The sequence below is a fragment of the Manduca sexta genome, chromosome 13 (genome assembly GCF_014839805.1).
Source record: "Manduca sexta isolate Smith_Timp_Sample1 chromosome 13, JHU_Msex_v1.0, whole genome shotgun sequence".
Lineage (NCBI taxonomy): Eukaryota > Metazoa > Arthropoda > Insecta > Lepidoptera > Sphingidae > Manduca > Manduca sexta.
In genome coordinates, this window is record NC_051127.1 from 10247081 (window position 1) to 10267017 (window position 19937).

Below are 19937 nucleotides of genomic sequence, written 5' to 3' on the forward strand. Positions count from 1 at the left end.
GTAAATGTTTGTTTCAAGCTATATGCTAAACGGAAAGACAGTGCACTTCCTGAGAGCTGACGTAAGTCTTATGCAGTGGGGTCAGAACTCTAGATACAATGATAGTTGATTATTTTTATTGCATTATATTAGGATGCAAACACAACTGCCATCCTTTCATTGTTATTTGTAACAGGGAGACAAATATAAGTCTATAATTAGGTCTATTTAGTCAATCACATCGAGTGCCATGCGCGTACATAGGCTAATGGCTTGGGGCCAAAATTAATTTTAGGGAGAGGCACGACCTTTCTAAAAGAAAGGAACTATAATATGCAACCACATTCCTAATATCAAAACATTACTGTTCAGCCTTCTGTGTAAAAGGGTTTGCCACCCAGAGCTGTGACAAATCAGAATTTTGATGTGATCATATACTGGCAGGATATTTTTTTCTTTTTAATTATCAAGACTGATTAATTATATTGAATGTGTAAAGAGAATTTCTTAATATAAAATGCATGCACCGAGGTTACTATTATGTCTGACTTTTACGCTTGAACATATTTAAAACACAAATCAACATCCTGAATAACTCACTAATTTTCGGCATTGACTATTTTGATGAGGCGGGCTCTGAGCCGACACCGGAAGTGACAGATCCGGACAAAACAAAAACCTACATAGTAGCAACATACACGAACAAAAAAATCAAATTCGAAGGGGTCACGTTGTACACCGATGAGTTCCCATCGAAACTACGCACCATGGCGCGGAGTTTGATAATGGAGAAGTCAGCATCGTCTCACACCGACAAGACAGATCCCAGTCAGACTGAAACTTCGGAATTGAACTACCAGAGTACTGCGTCCAGATGTATTCTATGAAACTCGAAGTGTTATATCAACAATAGAACCTGACCCGTTAGAAGAAATACTTACTGAAGCCAAAGTGACTATGGAATCTAGAGAGCTTACTCCAGAAGAGAAGGTAGCTCAGCCTGATCCAATTCTCTTTGCGAAGTTAACCGGTCAGCAAGAGTTGGCGTTGAAGATTAAGCATACGGAAGAAGTGGAAGGACCGAAGGTGGAGATTAAAATACTGTTGGGGGTCTTTTATAGCGTTTATATCGCCGAGGCAGTTGCATACTTTAATTGAATTAGTGGATGCGTTAAATCAACCACATTTAGAAGACACAAGGTGAGTTTATTACCAAGTTATATTCTAAGTACTTAAGTTTTTGATTATGTCTGTGTATCTCGAACTCTTATGAAAATTTCCAGTTCTGAAAATAACTTTATTCGTTACTGTATAAGAGTGGCGAAGTTCCATATAATCCGATAGTCCACGAATCCGTAGAGTTAATGTAGAATCTAATTATCATTAGAACGATTTTCAGATCGCATTTATGCATATTAGTACCTATATTGTTATGTCGAGGTTCGGGATTTCCGGAAAATTTCACATTTCGTTACTGCTGCATACTGTGTACATATTCACAGAGCATTTATAATGGTCAATAAGAACAAGTAAAAAATGATCTAGTCAACATACATTTGAATTGGCGGCGACCGAATTCCAAAAATATTTTAGAACTTTATCAAAATGGGTCAAGGCATTATTCGGCCGCGACAATGTTGTTGATATAAAAAATTGCCAAACCTCTACCTTGTGCTACATTACAGAATACAAATTGTACTACATACAGTATAAACTTACAAATGTCAACTATTAATATATTCTTAAATAAAATTACCAATTGCCAATCTTTGAGCTCCAAATATTGTATGTAATTTAGAGCTGTTATTCCACTGACAAAAAAACATTTGATAGTCACCATTCTCCTATATTATAAACATAATTTAACACCGAATTAAAAGCAAAAGAGTTTATTTATATACTTTTGCCTTTTTAGCAACATACCTCTACGTCCAAGTGGAATGAATATGCAATGCAAGCCGATGAGACAAGCCGACTTCCAACTCATAGAGGCTCAGCTGCTCGGAAACTTGGAGACAGAACAGCAGGCCGACTGGCATGCACGGCTGGTCGGGACCTAGCTTCGGTAATGTATTATTTGATAGAAATATACGTAACCAGGTTTTATGTTAGAGGTTTTCATGATAAAAAGCCTAGAGCTGGTTTTTTGTTAATGAAAAAGTTTTTATTTATTTATTTATTTAGATAAAAGCACCGTTTTATATTTTTCCGGGATAAAAAATAGCCTATAGTACTCAGGAGTAATGTTTTTTAAATCAGTTCAGTAAAGTTCCTGAGATTAGCGCGTTCAAACAAAGAAACTCTTTAGCTTTATATATTAATATAGATTTGCAGTATTTAGTTACAAAAACGACCATTCTATAAAAAGTACTAGAAATATACCATAACCAAAAAGTGGGAAAGTCGATATTTTTCCTATAAAGGCTGGATATAAGAACTTCTAATTAAACCTTTATACGATATCGCAGAAGACAGCGAGTCCGAAAACGAGAAGTTCCACCCAATGACCTCGGGTGGTAATCAGATGGGTGAGAGTTTCTCATCAACCGTGAGCTCTATGAGTGCCAGCATGTCCTCCAGTATGAACCTACCCACTGCTCAACCCAGGATCAAAAGAAATAAAAGAGGTTCGTACAGCAACATCCTTGTATATGTCTTTTTTTATTGCTTTGAAGGGGTAAGTGGGGTAAGTGAGAGAACTGATTGCATCTCTGCTTATCACTTCAGGAATAAACCCGAGATGAGTGTAAATTCAGCTATCCATAATTCTATTAAATTTTTAAAATATTATGTCATATAATCTATCTTTTATATAATATCAACTAGCTTTTGTACACGGCTTCTCGCGCATGAAGCTGTTTTACATGATAAAAGTCCCACTATATATTTTCTCGGAATAGAAAGTAGCTTATAACCACCCCAAGGTTCTTAAACTATCTACATACAAATTTCATAAAATCCATTGAATAGCTTTTGAGTAAATCGATAACATACAGACAGACAGAAAAGGGGACTTTGTTTTATAATAATAGATATAAACGTTTACAATAATTGAGCTGTTAACTCCAAGGCACAGTACACATTGCCTGTTATACCTGTTAGGCTTTTAGTGTCTTGTCGTTTTTTTTGTTTTTTTCCTTTTATTTTAAATTACTGTAATTAGGTATAATTACTGTTAATACTTTTAATTTATGTTTAGTGTGTGTTACCGCAATAAACGTATTTTCTTTCTTTCTTCTTTCAGTACCGCACATCGACGGTGACCCGACCGCGGAGGTGTCTCACATCAGTTTCAGAATCGCTTCTGTGTCCTGCGTTCTTCTACACAAGGTAATTTGAATTACATCTTTGATACTACAAAGTCACTATATCAATGTCATTAAACACATTGTAGTCTAAATGTAATGTGTGCTAGTTAAGCTAAATAAATACAGAAACAACTGTCCGCAAGCAATGTTTAGTTTTTATTAGGCACCGACTCTAAAATTGGTAACCAGTATTTGTATAGGTAATGTTAAATATTTTTTTGGTTTTAGTTGTTTTTGAAGGCGGTATAATTTTTTTTTAAGTTTTTATTTTTTGCGTAGTTAGAGTTTTCTGCAGTAATAACGTCATTTTAAGAGTTTTCTGATATATCTCCGAAATCAAGGGTCCAACAACAATGAAATTTATATAGGACCACAATGGAAGCACCAGCTTTCAAATAGAAAAAGAATCATCAAAATTGGTTCACGCATTCAAAAGTTCTGAGGTAGCAAACATAAAGAAAACAAAATACAATTGAATTGAGAACCTCCTCCTTTTTTGAAGTCGGTTAAATATACATCTAAATGAAAAAATCTACATGCCAAACTTTTTTCTACAGGATATCCTTGTGCCATCTCCCATTGGATCTGATTGTATATCACCGAGCAGCGCCAAGAAGATGCTAGTAGCCGCTAAAGACTTCTTCGAACACTTGCACTCATTTCCATTCGTAGAAGGAGACGTGTTCAGTTCGACTAATGCTGCTATAGACAGTGCCACGGAAAGAAATCATTTGAGGTAAGTGGATTTTAAAAGTAATACGTTGAGGTGGTGTCCCAGCAAAAATATTTTCGAAGCTATCTATTTGTCATTTATACATATAGAAAAAAAATACGCTTTTATATGGAGACGCCACACACGTAAAAGTAATAAAATCATAATAAAATATGAACTTTGTATGAGTATTCAAGGACAGAATAACTGTATTATTAGATTAATTTAGGATACCAGATTTTACATACAGTTTCACCTGCGTAAAAATATATTCCCAAATTAATGAGTAACCTACACATTGCTCAATGCCTTGTCTATGTGTATGCCAAATTTTATCCAAATCTATTCAGTAATTCATACGTTCACTTCTAACAAGGTTTTACATTTATGTTATTAAAAGTAAAATAATATAAAATGATATCATAACAAACTGCAACCCTCCAGGCTCCTAGCATCCGAGATAACGGTGGATGGAGAGTGAGAAAGTGACGTCACACGGCAGCCAGACCGTCTGCGAGGCGGCCATACGGCATCTACTGCTGAGGGAGTGCCTCTACTACCCCACCGAGGACGCGGACACCAAGCCGAGGGCCTATGACTTGATACGGTTTGAGTGTAAAGGTGAGTGTGAATGTATCATCACCTTCATAGTCATAATGATTTTTATATGGGCACCCCACTGTACCTGATGGTAAGTAAAGTGGGGTCCAGATAGAGTATGGACTGATCAGAGAATATTCCTTACCAGTCGATAGAATTCTGTCGGTTTGTAACAGAATATACACTGTCTGATCCCGGACCGCGACACTCTTACGTAGACCACTATGGCGGCTTTTAAACTTTGTGTACGATGGTCGCTCTCATGGCTGCTATAAATATTCTACAACCAGCTTTTGATTTTATTATTGAAGGTGAAGGCTTTAAGCAATATTTTTTCGGCTTACCACTTTTTCTTAAAATTTCTAGTTGCTTCGAGAATATCGATAAACAAAATTAGGGCCCTGTGATTCATTATGTTCTGATTACCACTTATATATAATCCCTTGTATGTATTTTATTTATCTATTGAATATATAATAAATTTAATTACTAAAAATATGTTTTGTTTTACAGAAGACGATGATACTGCTAGTCAAAGGAGTTCAACACTCTCATCGCGCGCCAACGTGAGAGTCAACTTCAAACAAGTATCAAAATACATACGAATATCAGGCGAGAAGAAACTCGCCTATCCTACAACAGATATCGTGTTAGTATATACTATTTAAATGACTATTTAGTCATTTTTGCTGCACAAAACCATATTATTTGTGGCTATCTCCCTGGCCTCTTGTTCCCTATAATTTTTAAGCCGACGAAAATCTTCAAAACCAATTAAGATATTGCACGAATGTTTGTATCCCATTCATATAATAGACTTGTATGGATGATATATGTGATGTGCATTCACACATTTGCGGCGATCGCGCTTGTCTACGACTTACATGGGCCCTAAATAACTCTACAAAAACCTATGAAAACGACCACATATCTCTTGTTCCATCTATTCAAGAGCTTCTTTAAATCGTTCAAATCCTAGTTCCATTTAGACCTTCATACATGGATATTTAACTATGTTATATTATTGCCAGGGTAAAATGCACTCCATTCTACCTGGACGTGAGAGTTGACAGTGATAGAGCGGATGTCGGCGACGTTCTTCGGCGGGCCGCCCTCCCCGGCGAGCACGCCGGCCGCACCGGTCACGTCGCAGAACCAATTCAACTTTACTCTACAGTGCTCCAACCTACACGCTATACTCAGGTATGAGGAATACTTGATGATTTAAATTTAGAAACATCAAGTAACATAATTCCCAGCAGTGGGACACTATAAGTAACATAATAATGTTCTTGTTTTTAAAAAAAAAGTACCTCGTTGCCTGGGAGATATCGCTTCTAGCAACAAGGCCAGACATAGTGCCTTAGATATAAGTTAATTTATTTACTTTTTGTGTATTTGTAGCAGCTATGTTTATTTCTACATTACTATCACTTGATTTATAGTCATAAAAAATGAGAAATGGTAGTAAATTATCGTTAATATAATTCCATAAAAGTTGACAAATATCGATAATCTAGTCTTTTTATCGATATCATCACTATCGATATAAACCATTTTATTGGTTCGTAGATTCCCGATAGCAGATCTCCGTCCGTGCGTGAACCGTGAAACTCGTCGGGTGCGACAGGATTACCTCGTGTTTAAGTTCGAGAACGCCACAATTAACTGTCAGCAGGCGCCGAGCGTTCGCCCCTTGCCAACTACCGTCACCCTCAAGTCTACCACGCTGGATTTATATTATCATGTAAGGTTAATCATATATTATAATTATGGGTTCAAGTATAGGGGATAAGATTTAGAGGATAGATCACGGAACTTCTGATCGGATTTTAAAATATTTGCTCTCGTAGTAAGGCACATTGTCACTGAGTTCTGAATGCTACTTTTATCCCGGCAACGGATTTTTGTGCGAACGGTACTTTAATTAAAAGTTCAATGTTTTATTCGAATGGTACGTGTGGTTTATATGCTATAGACATTATCCATAAGGATTTTTACAAATTTTAGCGACAGAGTATCCTAGTCCATATCATTTTACTCACTAATACTGTGATCACCTATATATGTCATATTTACGGTTTTATTTTAGGAGAATGACAGCCTGCCCGGCACTCATATAGCCCGCACTACCATGGACGATAATCCACAAGAGAGCGATATACTACGAGGGCACGTGACTTCATCACCATTGCCAACGTAAGAAGAAAAAATTATTAATGCTTGTACAAGTATAATCGATATGTATAAACGATTTATATCGAATAGTTTTTCACTATCAGGAACTATTTTTTTTGTACTTTTATAGTTTCATCTGTGTACCTTCTTAATCTTACTATCAATATGCTACAATATACACAGCATAACTCAAAATCATTTCAACAATCGATTATCAATTTAACCAATCGATTTCCAGAATATCGATAACGTTCAAGCCGCGGAACAACAACAAAGGCCCGTTCGATGTACTGACAGACGAACCACGCTTCGAGACGTCACACAACCCAATGACTACATCAATGTACATCATGACCAACCTGCATAGCTCGCAACCGAGTCCGTTTAGTGGGAAGAAAATGGCGCACCAAAGTGTTACGAAACACGAGGGTGGGCCGAAACAAGTGTAAGTACTCTAACATCGTCTTTTTCAAAGTTAAAATTTTATAAAAAAAAGAACTGTGATATTGAGTTTTTCTAATCAGTATCGTACAGAGTCTGGAATTTGTGTCTGATATGGCGACAGGCTCGCTCCCTATCACATCATGGGTCGGAATACACATGGGGAAAGTGCCAGTGCACCAGTTGCGCTTCCGCCTACTCCTTCGACGGCACAGTACTTATATCGAAACTATGTTTTGACTATCGATCGTCGGGTGTCTGTTATCAGGTCAAGAAGAAGAAATAATAGTGCCAGGAAGCGAAGAAGAGATGACGGAGTTCACAAACAGCTCCATAGACCTGTCATCGATACATCTCGAGTTCAATCTGCCCATTCTGAGTTTGCAACTTGAGTAAGTTATTTGTTTTCAATATATTGGATTATATTAATAATCTTACAATCAACCTAAAATAGTTATATCTAATGGTAATGTTAATAACCATAATCCTAAAATAATTATTTTATCATCTTGTTTCAAACATTTGCACATGCAAAAAAATAGTTAATGCATGTCAATAGTCACTCATCACACAAATCATTCTATCTGTCATTTAAGTACCGAATCAACTTGATTTTTTGAATGCCATCTACCTTATCCGACTCCTAAGATACCATATTAGTCTAATTCTGACTTAATAATCATTATATTTCAGATCTAAACAACTATACGAAATAATCTACAACCGCATCAACTCAGACCTCTTGCTGTGGGAGCCTCAGATCGTCGACCAGTATGAGATCAGCCCGCTAGCCTGTGGTCCCATCAACCCTACCTTTGGCGTCTGCAAAGGCAGTGGATATGGTAATTACTTTTTATAAGTATATAGTTTTATATCGGACTAATATCAGCCGTATGTGCACGAATGTAAGGTTGGATTTCAATCATCAAAATTTTAATCGTACGGGGACCGTATTCCTTTGCTCTATTAACATTTATAAGAAATTTTTCTAATTTTATTATTATATTAAAAACTCGAACCACTTATAAGATTTTTATAAAAAGGAATATTATTTCAGAAAAAAAAACTGTGATAAACATATTATAAATATCAATTCTATTTATTCTAATTTTAAAATGAAACACTTATTATTCTGGCTGAATAATCCAAAAAATATATATAATGAAAACAAATATAATAGAGTAATAGTAAACCGTATTTTTTCATATTAAATCAACTTTAAAAATACATAATCTCGACTTATTACAATCTATAATCAGAAATACTATTTCAGATAGCGATACGGACAGTTCATCGTCCGAAGAAGACAATTTGTATTACTCGACGTACGAAAATAAAGTAAAAAAAGGACTGACTGCAAACAAAGTTGTGCACACTAATAAAGAGACGCACAACTTCTGTCTCACTTTTAAAGTCGATAAAGGCTTGCTCACCATCTATGCACCAGTTAGAGTAAGTCATTTTCAATTTTTAGAAATACGATACGATTTTTAGAAATATCGCTTTTGTTAAGTCATCGATGTCGAACATCATGTACCGTCGCCACTAATCCATAAGCATACATTCAGTAACGGTAAAATATCGATAATATGAAAAGATATACCCATTCGTATCGTTCGATACTCGACATACTACATAAATCACAAGAACATTGAATGTAGTCTGCATTTTATTTTAATGTTATATCTGATACTTTGTAACACACTAGTGAATTGTGAATAGTAAGATAAAAAAGTAAAAGTAAAATTTACTATTCATTTACGTCCGATTTCGATTTGAGCTTCAGATCGAGAACATAATGTCACAAATCAAAAAAAGTTTAGAATATTGTTACTCCTGATCCATAATAAGTTTATTGGGATCGTTTCTTAAAATCCGCCGTTAATGCCTTTGTTACTAGGATACCAACAAGCGAGTAGTGCCCGGACAAATGGGCGAGCTGGTGCTCGAGGCTCACAGGCTGTCCATGTGCCAGGTCAGCGGACTGCACGGGAAACCCAAGACTGCGCAGCTGTGTCTCAGAGCACTCAAGACTACACTGTACCATGAATGTGAGTTATTTATCATTTAATATAAGCAATTTGATGTTATTACTTGGCGAAAAGTGGGTGCCCTAGTTGCGCCTCTGCATACCCCTTCGGGAATAAATGCGTGATGTTATGTATGTATGTATGTATGTATTTGATGTTATTTACGCCATGTTTTCTTTCCGGTAACTCACGATAACAATTTTTGATAAATTCTGGCTGATAATTTATAAGTAAAAATGAAAGCAGTAAGTATATAGCAGTGATATTTTTTTTGCTATATATCAGAATTTTAATCTTAAGGGGTCGTCCATTAATCACGTGAGGCTCGAAAGGGTTCGGAAATAATATGACAAAATATCATAAGGAGCGGGGAGGTGGTAATGAGATATCCTTGTATTTATTTTGTGTTGATCACGTGATTTAATCTAAAAAAATTCAATATACATTGTACCAAAAAAAATACACGTGATTTTGGGTAGGGTGATCTAAAACTTCACCACATATTACCAGGAGATGGGAGTGGTTAAGAAGAAGTCACTAAAAAATATCACGTGATTAATGGACGACCCGTAAGGATCTTAACTACCCATATATTTTCAGCTCTAATAACAATCCCGGCAGACAAGCCACCACTAAGAATGTACGGCACACTCTTACCTTCGTATCTAAAGAGTACTATCTACCCGTCTGGCAAGGGGATTATTATAAAGGAACGCCTGCCCAAGAAGGACATGTTCACCCTCGCACTCAAAGTGGACCCTGATTCCGAAACACCAAATTTAAAGGTACTATAGTAGTAACAAACCTATTCGATAAAATTATCGATAAGATTCAAAGCAAATTATCGACATTTAAAAAAAAAATAAGGATGATACCATCAATAATTCCTAAACGGATGTCTTAACATATTCCTATTATAATAAAAATGACGTATAGTAATTACGAAACCATTTCCTAGTACCAAGATTTTTATACCAATAGAGACAATTCGATTAACTACTTAATGCTTGACATGTTAGCCGGCTAACATTCCAATCATTCCGATTGCAAATGGGTTGTTAGCTAATACTAACATAGAAAAAATATCCACAGACCATCTGCATAGCTCTCGGGATAGAGCAAGCTACTCTCCGACACAGAGGCGACAAGGGCATCGCCTGGCTCACACAACTGATGGATGTTATAGACGTACTCGACTACCCCGTGCCTGGGTACACCCCTTCTACAGTACTCTCTGAGTTACACGTGCATGTGTTTGACTGCGCTATCGATTACCGGTAAGTCGATTTTTTGTTATACAGAATGTCATAAAAATTGTGTACCATATTGTGCAAAGATAATTTGTAACATTGTCGAATGGGGGAAAATTAAATGAATAAGTCTGTAGATTTTATAAATATTCTATGATTGTTAGTGCATTTGCAGTAACTAAGAAATAAAGATAAGACTGGACCTTACGAACAAACACATTATAGTCGATAATTAATAAATGTTTTAGCTTCTAAGTCCCAAAATACCAATTACTTGACTCATGGAAAAAAATATAGAACATGAATAGCCAAAAAACAGCACAGCAACCTTTATTAATAAGAACTATAAACTATAAAGTTTAACTATCTCAATCATTTTTAACAAAAAAGTATCGATAAAAATCCTCTTTACAGGCCCCTATACCTACCCATACGAACAGTTATAACACTGGGTAACTTCAGCGTGTCTAGCAACTTGATAGCCGCCACCAACACTTCCTGCCTTCGATTCCTGGCGCAGGAGTGTACCTTATTCCTGTACCATTTGCACAACACCAAGCCGAATGTTGTGCCGCAAGACGATGATAAACTACCTGATGTGAACAAAGACTACGTGTGTGTTGTCGATGTTGGATTGTTTGAGTTGTCTTTGAGGATGGAGGATAAGACTAATAGTGTAAGTATGTATTTTATTAGCAGGGGCAAACATGTAAAAATATCGATAATATAGAAACTATGAAAATATGATGAATCCATAATTGTAGCTCAAGTGGATTAACATTGACGTATATTCTATAGACACGAACGCCCATATAAATTATATGTTGATAATCTGAACTAAAATGGCAAACAAACCTCACCGTTATAACTTATTTATTCACTTGAACAACAAATAATTTTACTTATTTCACTAATATTTTTTATACAATCCATGTTTACTGTTCGACTCGAGTTCTTATATCATGAGCGCCACTCCGTACTAAACCACAAGCTGTCAATATTGACACCATACTAAAATCGGTTTGAATGGATTACAGTTCAATTCAGTTGAACACAGTGAGCGTTCGGAGCGCCAAATCTAGTACGTAGTACATATATATCGATGTGGATTAATGTGAAACAAATGTTTTTAGAAATAAGCTGAGTAATTTTAGCTTATATTTATATTCTGGGAATTGTTATTCATCGTGTCTGGACTTATCGACATATTAAAAACAATTCAATTACAATTATATCGATACAATACCTTTCTATTTATATTTAATTGTTGTTTATCGATGTAGGAATGACTAATAAATTACAATTATATCGATATATCTTTCTATGCAAAGTATATATTCAGATATAAATATTGAGTAATAATTTTGTACTTGGTCTCTAATTGAATGTTATAAATATTCTCTGGCTAGTCAAACGAGCAGCCGCAGGTGGATCTGAGCGCGTCGAACAACATGGTGACGGTGCACACGTGCTGGGACTCGGCCAGCGCCCTGTGCCGCCTCGTCACGTACGTGGCCTGCGACGGAGACTCGCAGCCGCCCTTCGACCCCTCCTCGCGGCACACCAGCATCTGCTCCGACCAGCCGTTGGAGACTTTAGTCGGTAAGGGATGACTAGAATTCACGTTGAAGTAAATTAATCGAATTAATAATGGAATAAAAAATTAATATCGTTGAGATATTTTCTTTTTAAAAAACTACTATCTAGAATCAGAGTGCTTTTTGACAAAGTAATTATAATATTCAGTCAATGAAAAACTCATCAAGATGCAAACCTTAAAAATCTCAATAAACAACCTCCTTTTTCTAACCGCTATTCCTTCCCTATAAGACAGGGTCACCATGATTCTTTTGTGTGCATAGACAATACAAATCATGTAACATGAAGTGGCTTACTCGTTAGTTTTTCGCCTTATACAAATCTTATTTCATTGACAGATTTAACTAACTATATTATATTTAACCTCTTCACTCACACTCGCATTATCTAATATTACCTTCACTACCCAACTAGTAAATAAAGAAAGCTGTTTACTTGTATAAATAAGAATACTTCCCAGGTATAGACGACAAGCCAATAGAAGAGATCCGGGAGCTGTCGCCCAGTGAAATACAACAAGTCAACGATCTCATGGCGGAAGCGATGAAAGAAAGCCCCAACACAACACGTGAGTTGTTTTGTTACTTTTTAATTTAGATTATGGCGACAAGCCTTTTTATTTTTTAGTACTTTATTCGCAATTTTTTTTCAATGTTTTTTTTTATTTTATCATTTTAAAATATTTTTAATTATTTTTTTCGTGAACTAGACTTACACATATTAGAAATAAAAAAAAATAACGATATATTTTCTAATTATTTGAACTTGAAAGCATTTCATAATCTTTCATATCACACTTAATTGTTGAATGCCGGCAATCTGTTTTAAATACCTCAAAGTAATGTTTTTTATTTTTACCCCATCTCTTTCATCCCAGTCGATGAGGACGAACTAAACAGTTCAACAGAGAAGGAAGGCGTTGAGATATTCTTCTTCCCCGACGAGTCCAACATGAAACAGAGACCAGTGGAAGGCGTGGAAGCCGATGAGCCTAAATCCATGGAGTCCATGGACCAGAGCATCACGATAGAAGTGCCAGAGTTCAAATCCACGAACACACAAGTAGCGAAGGAGTTAGGAGATCCCACGGCATCGCCTAAGTCAACGCCGCGGAAATCTAAAAGGAAAAAGGTTTGTTAATCATTATAACTTTCCACTAAATTAAATGTATACATAAATTACACACACCTTTTATCACCAAAGTGATAAGCACATGTGCAATTGGTGCACCCACTTTCCGGGGCGAGTTCCGTCCCATAATGTAATACGGGGGGAGCATATCGCCATATCGGCCACAAATTCCAGACTCCGGGCTGATATTGAGTAACTTGGATGTGGTCCTAAAAATAAAAACAATAATAAACCTTTAATCCTTTTCGGTTTACTGTTAAACAATTTTGCATGTGGTGTTTGCCTATAAAAGTAAATCATATTAACTATGCTATTAATTGTATGTTAGTTTGTAAGCATTGGTGTGATAAACGCTGATAGGGCTAATAAATAAAAAAATCCCACAATGTACGGCATGAATTTCAATGCACAGCCACTCATTCGCTATGAATTATATCTCAGGTAAAATCCGGAGGAGACGGCAGCAACACAGACGATGAGTACTGCTTCGTAGAGACGCAAGGGTACAGCCAGGACAACGATCTAGACGAGCCCACTGTGAACTGGATGGGGCCTGGCCCGGTGTACATGTTCGACAATCACTTTACTGTACCAGCTGCTAGGACTGATGTGCTGAAGGCACCTAAGAGCTTCCCTCTGCCGATGCTAAGGTATTTAAAGCGTGATAATATTTCTTAAATATCATCATTGACGTGTTACTATTAAGATGATTTAAACAGCGTCAAATATTGGAGGTTGTTTTGAAACATATTCTTTGATGAAATATACATTATAGTAATTTACTTAATTATACATTGTTAAAATACTAAAACTACATGACAAAGTTTGTTTTTTCTCTTGAAATTATTGGAATTTTTATATCAGTTTGTAGACTTTTCATGGACTGTTTTTGGTAATTTTTTATCTCGAAGTATGAAATATATTTTGAAACTTGTGCATACTTCACATTATTGAGGTGCATTTAATTTAGTCTTATAAGTTTGGCACTATATCGGCTATATTTTGGGCGGTGTTGCCAGCAAAAATTTAAATTAATTTTTAATATTAATAATGATGATGGTTATAGAGTGAATGGTGTGTTGTTATCAGGTACACATTATGCGAAATGAGTGTAACGTGGAACATGTATGGTGGGACGGATTTCCGCACGGCCGCCGAGACCGCGTCCGCCAAGAAAACCGTCACTATTGAAGGCGACGCGAGGAAACAAGGCTCGCCCACCGCATCTAAGTGAGTACATTGAGAATTTCGTTAATGAATGTTATTATTCCGTTTCTTGTGGATTTTATTTTTTCGTTTAATTTTTTATAAACATTTGATATTACATATTTGCACTAAATATATTTGATAATATGTATATTAATATAAATGTTTAAAATTTATTAAATTCTTAGCTATGTAAGTAGATTAAAGTCACATGTGTAATATAAGTTACACAAAAACCTTCATAGTTTTTAAAACCCTCGTTTGTAAGTAATATAATAAAGCGTGAGCAAAGTATATGCGTACGGACACACACTTCCACAACTGCGTATTTGCACGTATGTGGTCGTATAAGAACGTTGTGTCACACCAGGCTTCAATTATAAAAGCAATATACGCCTATATTAAAACAGTACGTCCACTTATTTGTTACAACAACCATCTACTCGGCTGTATACAAAGAAATGTGAAGCTTCAAATATAAACTATTTTTCATATTCGGAGTTTGATATATTATTAAGAATTATCAAATTAGAGCTGTGACTCCCATATCCAGACTAAGCTGTACACTGTAGAGTGAGTACTGGGTGTGTAATGCAGACGCAGCTCGGAGTACTCGCCGTACGCGCCGTACGAGAGCAGCGCGGCGACGTACCGCGCGGGCGCCGTGCGCTGGAGCGCGGCGGGCGAGCGCGCGCGCGCCGCCCCGCGCGCCGCACACGCACGCTCTCGCGGCGGACGGCATCGGGACCACCACACGCGCGTCAAACTCTGCTTGCACAAGGTCCACACTTACATTTCTATCATTTAATCATTAAACCATATTGACGTTCTATTCAAACCTAGTTATTGAAACCGAAATAGTGGTCAATTATATGAAAAAACACAAATTTACCTTTAACTTGTGGTGTGAGGTGGCAAATAATTTTGTGGCAAACTATTTTCAAATTGCGTTTTTTTGTTTTATAATACTGCTGAATATATTATTATACTATACATCATTAACACAAGAGGATTTCCATAGTATTTTAATATTTGTAGATCCATGGTGGCATTTTAAGTATTTGTCAGAATAAAATACAAATCTTAATATTTATTTTAACATTATTAAAATATGTTTTGTTATACATAACATAACTTAAAAATGTATTTTAGGTAAAGTTTCAATACGAGATATACCCGCCGGGCGGCACGCACGCGTCCCGACAGACGCTGGCCATCAGCAAGATCGAGGTGCTGGACCAGCTGGTGTGCAGCGACATCAACAAGCTGCTCAGCCAGTACAAACTCAAGGACGAACCAGAGAGGAAGAACGCGCACATGGTACATATTTCATTACTACTATTACTGTTACTTCAAGCAGCAGTGGGCATGTATTGTTGTGTCCCCGTTTCAATAACATTGTAACCAGAGCAATTGCTCGGCATTATGAGACTTAACATCTTATTTCTCAGAGTGTCAAGCGTACTGGGATGTCAAGCAGTACTTTTAATTTTAAAATTTAATATGATGTTGATACCGTTTTTGGCCGGATGTGTCCCTTACACAGTCTTGTCCTTACATTTATCCAAGCGAGTGGCGTACTCGTCTCGCCATTCAACTTTTTATTGCTTTGAATGACGAGACGAGCTTGCTGTTCGCCTGATGATAAGCGATACGACCGCCCATAAACAGTAGAAACACCATCCAACAACTTGAATTACAAAAAAGAATTAAAAGAAGAAATACTTATTTAAACTACTTATTTTTGAAAAAATTAAAAATGTTTCCTAGCACTCACTTTAACTCTTAGATATTAAATTATGCACAACATAATTCATTTAATTTTGATATTTCGAATCGACATTTTTGAATAGGTCTCAGACGCGTATTATTGATTTCGTAATTGAAATCGCCGTAAAAAAGAATATTTTTATTTTTATCGTGTCAAATCCAATAAATAATTTATGTATATATATAAAAAATCTTAGAAGTATCAATTTATCTTATTATATCGATAAGAAATATATAATATCGATATTTTATAGTTGATAGTGAAAGCTGTACACCTGCGGCCGGAGCCGGCGTTGTCTGCGCAGGAGTGCTGCCTCAAGGTTTCCCTTCTGCCACTTTGGTTCAATCTCGACCAAGACACGTTGGCCTTCCTCGTGTCATATTTCTCCAAGCTCGGATCTGATGAGACCAACGGTGAGTTTACAATGATTTGATATAATAATAATTATTATTATTTATTCGTTGTTTATATTAATAAACATCTAAAAAGATTCTAATTTATTAAATTGGTTTTTAATGAAAATCAGTAAATCAAGTCTGCCAACCATATTATTTACTATTATTTTACTTCACATTTATTAAATGAAAGTCAAATTCCAGCGGACGATGATTCTAAAAGCGTGGGAGGTCTATCGACGGACTCTAGCGGGTCGCGGCAGACGACGCCCACGCACCGGCCGCCGGTCATGAGCATCGCCAGCCATCTGAAGGACCCCCCACCGACCCCCACTTCTTTAGGAGACGCCGATGCTTTGTCACTCAACGAAACTGGTGAGAAAAGTTTAGTAATCTAACGTGTATGACCGCGCTGAACTTAGTAATGGCGTGACATTAATTGCTAACAGGCAAATAGGAGTGACGTGACCGTGACCACAAAGGCTGCAATCTTCGAAACGTCGGGAAAAAATTAAAATATAAAAACCGCGATAAAATCCGAAAAATAGTTTAATTTGAATGTCTTACATTCACGTTGACATACATACGCTGCTAACTTCAGGTCTTACATATTTAAATGTTTGTAGTTATGCGCGATGATGAACCGTTAATGGAGACGTATGAAGCGGAGAGGCTAGTGTCGGAGAACTTGATACAACTGGAGGAGGATTTCAACAAGCTCGGCATCCAAGAAAAACCGGCTACCAAACTGCCAGTGGACAGTGAACCTATTGATGACTCCCTATATACTTCAGGTAAGTCATAATGCTAATAGCTACTAGATTTTGCTCGCAGCTTCGCCCGCGTGAAGAAGTATTCCCGATTTTTTTTCCAACTTACTTGACATGCATCGTTATATTAAGAATAAATTAAACAAAATCATTATTAATTGTAGCTTATGTGTTATTCTGATGTATAACAATAATCCTGTAAACTTTCATCCAAATCCGTTCAGAAGTTTTTTTCGTGAATGAGGAATAAACATACATCCATACATCCATCCTCACAAACTTTCGCATTTATAATATCATTAGGACTATCACAGTGATTAACCACTGAGAAAATGTAATTTTATTGACATCCTATGCAACATAGTAAACATTCCACTTAATATCCTCTTCAATCTATACTATTATATAAAGCTGAAGAGTTTGTTTGTTTGAACGCGCTAATCTCAGGAACTACCGGTCCAAACTGAAAAATTCTTGCGTTGGATAGCCCTTTGTTCGTGGAGTGCTATAGGCTATATATCATCACGCTATACCCAATAGGAGCGGAGCAGTAATGGCTAATCTCAGGAACTACCGATCCAAACTGAAAAATCTTTTTGCGTTGGATAGCCCTTTGTTCGTGGATTGCTATAGGCTATATATCATCACGCTATACCCAATAGGAGCGGAGCAGTAATGGCTAATCTCAGGAACTACCGATTCGAACTGAAAAATTCTTTTTGTGTTGAATAGCCCTTTGTTTGTGGAGTGCTCTAAGTTATATATCAGCACGCTATACCCAATCGGAGCGGAGCAGTAATGGCTAATCTCAGGAACTACCGGTCCAAACTGAAAAATATTTTTGTGTTGAATAGTCCTTTGTTTTGGAGTGCTCAAAGTTATATATCATCACGCTATGACCAATAGGAGCGGAGCAGTAACGGCTAATCTCAGGAACTACCGGTCCAAACTGAAAAAATATTTTTGCGTTGGATAGCTCTTTGTTCGTGGAGTACTATAGGCCATATATCATCACGCTATACCCAATAGGAGCGGAGCAGTAATGAAACATGTTGCAAAAACGGGGAAAAATTATTAGTTTTGAGAGCTTCCGTTGCGTGCGCTGCGTAAACGGTTAAAGTTATGCAACAATGATATATGACGGGATTGTTCCTCTTAAAAAGTTTTAAAAATATATTATAAAACAAAGTCCCCGCTGCATCTGTCTGCCTGAACGTGTTAAACTCAAAAACTACTTAACGTATTAAGATGAAATTTGGTATGGAGACAGCTTCAGACCCTGGAAAGAACATAGGCTCCGGGAAACTACTACTTTTATAACGGAAAACTTGAGCCTGAAAACTTCATAACGCGGGCGGAGCCGCGGGCAAAAGCTATTAATTATATTTTGCCGACCTTCTATGAATTTTTATTGATTTCATTATTGACACCTGTTAAAAAACGCTACGCAAATATTTTTTTAATATCTATGTAATAGTAAAAATTCAGCCGTAGAATCGATGTTCATCACATTTAAGGGACTCTACATTATATTTTTGGTGATCCATTCCGTGTTGGTAATTCGACTAATGAAATATCATAATGACGTTAAAGTGTGACAGTTAAATAAGACTATCGAGTTTGTAAAAAAAATAACTCTAATTCGAATTTTCACACAAACATTTTATTTTTCTTTATATTACAGACGCGTGGTATTCTCGCCGGAGGTACCGATACGTTTGGACTACGTCGGTAAGCGCGTCGACTTATCTGCCGGGCCAGTAGCTGGCCTACTAATGGGCTTGGGCCAGCTGAACTGCTCCGAACTTACGCTCAAGCGACTTGACTACAAGTAAGTTACCGCCTTGTGGAATTCTTAATGATCCCTAGAAAGAAATGATGAAATTTTCTGCTGGTAGAATACTAAATGGTCAGATAATGACCACCGTACACAAACCTAACCCACCATAATGTCTTACCTAAGTGTCTTTACGAAACTACGATGTGTATACCCAGTTCCAAACAGGCCGGTATAAATAATACTGGCGAAGGTTAAACCTCTCGTCATTTAACACTTTCTGGTCCCGACTTCATTTCCATCAGGTTCAGTGGGGCAGCAGCGTACTTACGTACCAACGTGTTCTTTTTTATGGTTCACCAACTGAATGCTCCTTATCGGCAAGCTTATAGAAATTTAAACTTAAATACTAATAAGTTGAAAAGGCATTGTACGCAAACACACAGCATGCTTATAACATATATTAAGTAGTGGTACATGAAACAAAAACGTATTTTAGTATCGACATTATATCACTCAATAATTTGCAGACTTGGTCTACTGGGACTGGAGAAACTGGTCCATTGGGCTCTGCATGAATGGCTATCCGATATCAAGAGACATCAGCTGCCCGGCCTGCTTAGCGGTATCGGGCCCATGCATTCACTCCTTCAACTAAGTGAGTATTCATACTTTTCATATAAATTAATGGAAAGGTGAACTTAATTTTAAGGGCACTGTATTTTATTTTTCTAGACAATATTTCATTTTCGTCATGACTCAATTGTTATGTTAGCTGAGAGTTAATGCA

At 36.7% G+C, this 19937-nt stretch overlaps 1 protein-coding gene across 1 annotated transcript in view; it reads left to right on the forward strand.

Moving 5' to 3' along the window:
- Positions 1-17687, forward strand: part of LOC119189202 (autophagy-related protein 2 homolog A-like) — an 18662-nt gene extending 975 nt beyond the window's left edge. The window contains 34 exon segments of the mRNA XM_037438254.1: positions 584-851; positions 853-1086; positions 1088-1179; positions 1895-1990; positions 1992-2044; positions 2448-2606; positions 3224-3309; positions 3845-4023; positions 4444-4474; positions 4476-4620; positions 5113-5248; positions 5631-5661; positions 5663-5802; positions 6172-6346; positions 6692-6798; positions 7016-7222; positions 7458-7610; positions 7912-8060; positions 8492-8670; positions 9119-9269; positions 9849-10033; positions 10341-10525; positions 10913-11174; positions 11908-12100; positions 12558-12665; positions 12975-13228; positions 13670-13878; positions 14318-14458; positions 15032-15215; positions 15587-15754; positions 16459-16618; positions 16805-16975; positions 17227-17394; positions 17674-17687. Coding sequence (XP_037294151.1) covers positions 584-851; positions 853-1086; positions 1088-1179; positions 1895-1990; positions 1992-2044; positions 2448-2606; positions 3224-3309; positions 3845-4023; positions 4444-4474; positions 4476-4620; positions 5113-5248; positions 5631-5661; positions 5663-5802; positions 6172-6346; positions 6692-6798; positions 7016-7222; positions 7458-7610; positions 7912-8060; positions 8492-8670; positions 9119-9269; positions 9849-10033; positions 10341-10525; positions 10913-11174; positions 11908-12100; positions 12558-12665; positions 12975-13228; positions 13670-13878; positions 14318-14458; positions 15032-15215; positions 15587-15754; positions 16459-16618; positions 16805-16975; positions 17227-17394; positions 17674-17687 — 5173 coding nt within the window.
- Positions 17688-19937: the final 2250 nt, after the last annotated feature.